The sequence below is a fragment of the Triticum urartu genome, chromosome 1 (assembly GCF_003073215.2).
Source record: "Triticum urartu cultivar G1812 chromosome 1, Tu2.1, whole genome shotgun sequence".
NCBI lineage: Eukaryota > Viridiplantae > Streptophyta > Magnoliopsida > Poales > Poaceae > Triticum > Triticum urartu.
Genome location: NC_053022.1, coordinates 45,782,444 through 45,788,280, shown reverse-complemented (window position 1 = coordinate 45,788,280; position 5,837 = coordinate 45,782,444). Strand labels below are relative to the sequence as shown.

At 44.0% G+C, this 5,837-nt stretch overlaps 1 protein-coding gene across 1 annotated transcript; it reads left to right on the top strand.

Annotated features, from left to right (window-relative positions):
• Positions 1-225: 225 nt before the first annotated feature.
• Positions 226-988, top strand: LOC125553329 (zinc-finger homeodomain protein 9-like). The gene is made up of 2 exons (XM_048717160.1): positions 226-416; positions 721-988. Exons 1-2 carry the CDS (start codon positions 226-228, stop codon positions 986-988), a joined length of 459 nt encoding a protein of 152 aa, XP_048573117.1.
• Positions 989-5,837: the final 4,849 nt, after the last annotated feature.

Genomic DNA, 5,837 nt, shown 5'->3' with positions numbered 1-5,837 from the left:
ATGATCTTTCGAGATTTTCTCTTTTCTGTAGTCACTACTAATTATATGGATTAATAATATCTGTCGTTAGAGTCATTGTTGCTCTTTTTATACCCTAAACTCATAGACTTTGTTTCGCATCCTATCCTTACGAGTTTTCCACGTCTTCGTTGATCCTAACTAGTAAATCCAAGCCTTAGACACTAGTGGGTAATATTTGTCAAGCCGAGTGACACCAGGGGGGCGATGGACGTCAAGTACCCTAAGGGGTTCATCAAGAAGGTGAAGCAGGCAATCATGGCATCGGTGGTGGAAGGGGTGAAGTACAAGGAGTGTAGTAGGAACCACGCGCTGGCTACCGATGGGAAAGTTGTGGATGGCTACGGGGAGTGGATGCTGTTGGGGGACTTGAACCCCACCGACACATTGTCATACAAGTGGGCGGCCTTTGGTTGCCACTACAGCTTGCACCGCGAGATGATGATGGAGAGGTCGCCGTTGCTGCTGCCCATGGTGGTGATCATGCTCCATGGCCAGCCGTAGCACGGGGTGGAGCAGACACCAGAGGACTGGCCCCCGGTCGCCAACTCTGACACCGACTCGGATGGCACGGAGTATGAATCAGAAGCCACGGAGTATGACGACGAGCTCCGTCTCCCCACCACATCATCCTCCACCTGTGTATCCTCCAGCGACGATGGCATAGCAGCTGCCTGCGTACATCTCTTCTCCATGACACAGCCGCCCGCCGGGGGCATTGCAGATCCAAAGGCTCCCCGCCCAGCTCTCGTTGGCGACAGCGCCACCGCCCCATGGGGTTATGTCGGCAAGGAAGTGGTCCCGCACCATGTTCACTGCCTACCAGAAGATGCACATGCAGGAGCTGTCGAAGCACCTAGGGTGGCGCCTGCAGAAGCGCGATAAGGACATCATCGAAGCGAGGTGCCATGACATTGGCATCAGTAAGGACATCTTCAGGAACTGGAGGCACAACAATAAGCGCAATTAACCCAACAGCCACAATGCCTCCGATGCATTCTCCTCCGCTGCCGGACCTTCCCGTCTCCTCCCACCACCGTCACACACTAGTGTTAGATGTTTTTCGTCTACCATGGGACATTTTTCAGCTACCATGACAAGATTTTTTATGTTAGCGTTTTTTGCAGTTAGGCTCAACTACTATGACAGTTCTTGCCATGGGCGACAGCGGCGACGACCTTTCCGTCATCACCTTGCGGTGGAAGTTGTGGTGTCATATGCATGTCGTGTACTTGTATGATGACTCGTCAGCGGGGTTGAGGTCCCCCAACGGTATTCACTCCCCGCAGCCGTCCACAACGTGCCCACCACTAGTCAGCGCATGATTCCTGCTGCACTCCTTGTACTTCACCCCTTCCACTGCCGGCGCCACGGCCGCCTGCCTCACCTTCTTGACGAAGCCGTTGAGGTACTTGACATACATGGTCTCCGTGGTGTCACTCGGCTTGACAAATATTACCCACTTGTGTCTAAGGCTAGGATTTGCTAGTTAAGATCAACGAAGGCGAGGAAAACTCGTAAGGATAGGATGTGAAACGAAGTCTATGAGGTTAGAGTATAAAAGGAGCATCGACAACTCTAAATATAGAAATTATTAATCCCTATAATTAGTAGTGACTATAGAAAATAGAAAATCTCCAAAGATCGTAGTGATAAATTAATATTGGATCATGACAACATGCATGGACCGTTGATCTTAAAATCATGACAGGCACCACGGAAACCCGACCATTTTTTGTTGACCCGGGTCATTTTTTAGTTGTCAAATTACTTCTACATCATAAATTTATTATTTTTGACAAAAGAAAAGAGATTTTTTGAGGGTTCATGGTCATATAGATGGACAGGACGCGTGTAGACCACCATTGTACATTTTGGCCCATGTATAACTGTTAATCAATACCAAAATAATTACCCTTGATTTGGGATATTATTCTTATAAATTTTACCAACTATAGCTTTTGCTAAAAAAACCAACTATAGCTAACCTCAAAGATGTAAATCCAAACAACTAAAAAAATATGTATCTAGCTATTAAAAATATCAAACACTAGTGTCTGATTTTGCTTATAGCACTCCGAGATTCATAAACATGCATATAAATCATCCCTGTTTTAGCAGTTCTCACCAAATATGATAAATCTCAATCATGTTCATAACATAGCTATTCTCGACGAGGCATATCAAATCCCACTAACGCAACACAGCGAGAAATTTAACTCGTTAATCAGAAACATACCGATAATGATACTTTCAATGATGTCTAGAAGACCCAGGCAATGGTAATGCGCTACCATCTTTCTGAAAATCTTTCTTAATTTACCATGATGAGCACTTTTGAACACTTCTCGCTCAATGTAACACACCACCGAATAGGTAATCCAACCACCGGACATCATGTTGCGTGACTCGGTCTTAAGGATTTTCTTTGCTGAGAAGGCTCTTGCAATTGTTTTCGTCACTACTGGTACTAGCAATGCCAACTCAATGAGGAGATAAATCATAGGAAACATGATGTATCGTTCAAGTTCAACTATCTTTTTAGCCAAGCTTGCAATATCATGACATGTTTTCAACTCTTCTCGTATGAATAATGAATAGCTCAAGGTTATCTTCTATAGCTTCACGTTCATAATAACAAAAATACTCTTAATAAATCTATGTGAGTCTCAAGCTTTTTCACATTGAACCTCGAAAATGAGACTCTAGGGTTAAGAAAACAGAAGTTCTAGAGCAACTTTGAAGATACCTCATTAAAATGATGATCAACCTTTGTGGTGATGGAGTCTATAACATCATAGAAGGTGTCCATGTGGAAAAAATGATCAATAGTGACATTGTTTGTCCCACCTTTTCTTGATTTCCCCCCAATTAATAAAGATGGCATCCATATTTAGTATCCGAATGCCACTTTTGGTGCAAAAGGCTTTGGCATCTTAAAAGAGTGGATCCCAACCATCATTTCTTGAGTTAATCAAATGTGTTCCCATATCTGTAACCAAACACATAGCCTAGATTAAAACAATTACAATTTTAGATGCATGTATGTTTACATCAACAAAGTATCAAGCAAACTGGATACATATAACATAATCCATCACATACCTGAACAACTTGTGTTGATTGTAATCTGCCAAAACAGCAAGATGCCTACTTGGGAGCAACGGAACATCAATATGCATGTTGTTAAAATGTATGAAAAGGATCTGCATTTACAGTTTCTTTAACATGCTACAGTTTTCATATAAGGTTCAGGTTCATAGGCGTTATGGTTAATTTAATATGATTTATTCAAAATGCAATGTTTTGCTAAGTTCTAGGGACTTCGGGAAAATCTGGGATTTGCAAAACAGTAACATTATGATGCTGTATTGAGATCCTATCAAGGAAGAAATAGACATGCTAAACAAAAAGTTCATTTTAAGATGGCCACTAAACATTAAGTAAACCAATTTCAATATTTATGAATAACATATGTACATCCATTAGACATTGCAATGTTCATTTTACTTCATAGGCACAAATTCATAGGATGCATTTATTAATTACTATTATTTTTACAAAATGGAAGTTTCTGTTAACAGGAGTGTATTTATACCATGATAGCCACTTAAGAGGAAGAAATAGACATGCTAGACAAACTTGACATGGCATGCATGGGCATCGCATTAAAATAACCATCGCATAGTGCAGAACACCTTAAGGAAACATATGCATATAAGTTATGGATTGGTGGCAAGGATCAACGTAAGTTTGAATGTTTTAACAATTTTCTACAGATTACGACATGATGCACTTTTGCAACAGAGATTACAACATATAGATGAATACTATCAAGGATGAAAATGCAACCATCATTAAGCCCACAAAGAGTAGGTCACTTTTCATGGAAAGATCATTTCCATCGGACAAACATGCACAAAGTTACCATCATCACAAAATGCAATCTGATGTGAAAAATCTGAGGACAAGCAAAAATTCAACCTCGCAGGAAAACTAGGATGGAGCGGTTCCAGATGTCGTTTGGTTGGAAGGCTTGATCGATCCTGGGATGAGGGCATACCAGCGGGTGAAGCAGAGGCCATGGCGACGGTTCGGCGCGGCGGCGGGCTCGACGAACAGCGGGAGAGCAGCGCAGGCGGGCAGATCGGGCCGGATCCGGCCGCGGGAGCGGCCTGGCCACCAGATCTGGCCCGAAGAGGCGGCGAGGCAAGGTGGCAGTATGAGCTCCGAGCTTGGCGGCATCCATGACGCCTGTCCATGGCGGCAGCAAAGAGAGAGGGTTAGAGTGGAAAGCGAGAGAGATGGAGGAGAAAGGAGGAGGCGGCAAGGTCGGCATGTTCCGGCTGCGGTCTCTGGAAGCTCATCGTTCGATGGGACATCCCGCGTGAGAGCGAGCAGGCGGCATGGTGAGGGGAGCTCGGGTGCGAGTGGCGGAGGCGGGCACAAATGGCGGCGGCGCGTGAGCTGGCTCGGGCCTCGATGGGTTCAAGCGGGTCCATGATGGGCTCACAGGGCCACGGCGGCTGGAGGATGGAGAAGGTTGACAAGTGGCGGCGGTGGAGAGGCTGCAGATGGAAACAGAAGAGGGGTAGGGTTGCAAATTAGGTAGGGTAGGGGTTGCTTAAATAGGCAGGGATGGCGAGGGTTGAGGGTTTTTGGAGCCCTCCGATAACAATCAGAAGGCTCTGGAGCGGAGGGTAGTTAGGGTAGGTTTAGGTGGGCTATGTAGATTTGTTGGGCCAAGATGAGAGGGAAGTCGGGTAGCCCGGCAACAAGTTTTATTATGAAAACGTCCTATGTTTATCCGCATATAGTGCCTCTATAGTTTAACGATTGGGGTCCCAGACGACTTTCGAATGTGACGAAATTTGGCAGGCGGTCTACCTACATAATATTTAGACCGCACGTAAACTTTCAACCCATTCCGAGAACATTTTAATCCCACTTTGAAAATAATTATTTAACGATGTTGGGGCACATGCAAGTGTGCGGTTGGACTCAGAACGATTAATGAAGATAATGGAGAGAAGTGGCAAGTACGTATGGATGCAAGTTTTGAAAAAATGATGGCAACGGAGTTCCCATGCAATGCAAATGATGTGATGACTAATACCACAACCAAATAATTAATGCGGCTACAGTGAAAATAGTGGGAGGAATCTGGAGCACCGGTCTAGGGCTGTCACAACTCTCCACCACTTACAAGAGATCTCTCCCTGAGATCTAGGAATGAGGAGAGGAAGAGGAAGAGTAAGAGGTATAAAGCTACTTCTGTGAAAAATGAGTGAGACGAGGTTGCAAAGAGATAACATATGGCATCAAGGATGAAAAAGAATTTGAAACCACTCCAGTTGAAGAAAAGCAAGGCATAGAACATGAACTTGAGAAAATGGAAGCACTTGTATGTGACTCCTATTAAAAGAGAAGTAATGGGCAGAACATGAAGTTGGCAACATGGAGCGAACTTGGGAAGGAGCTCCAACACAATGCTTCCTTAACAAAAGAATTTGAGTTAGATACTTGGGATGAAAAGAATGAAGGAGAAACCAATATCTTCTAACGCAATAGAAGATTAAAGAGCATCCTTGCGAAGAAGACTTGAAGGGAATTGTTGAAAGAATCAACAAGCAACAAATATGCCTCGAATGGACTAATGGAAACATTTCAAAGTTTTGAGGTAAAAGCCTGCCATTTGCCAAAAATATGATGCTTGAGAGCAACAAACAGATGCAAAACTTTCACTGAGAGGATAGAGAGAAAACCAGGATCACAAATATGCACCATTATAGCAATATTCCTTAGGGAAGGCTTTAGAT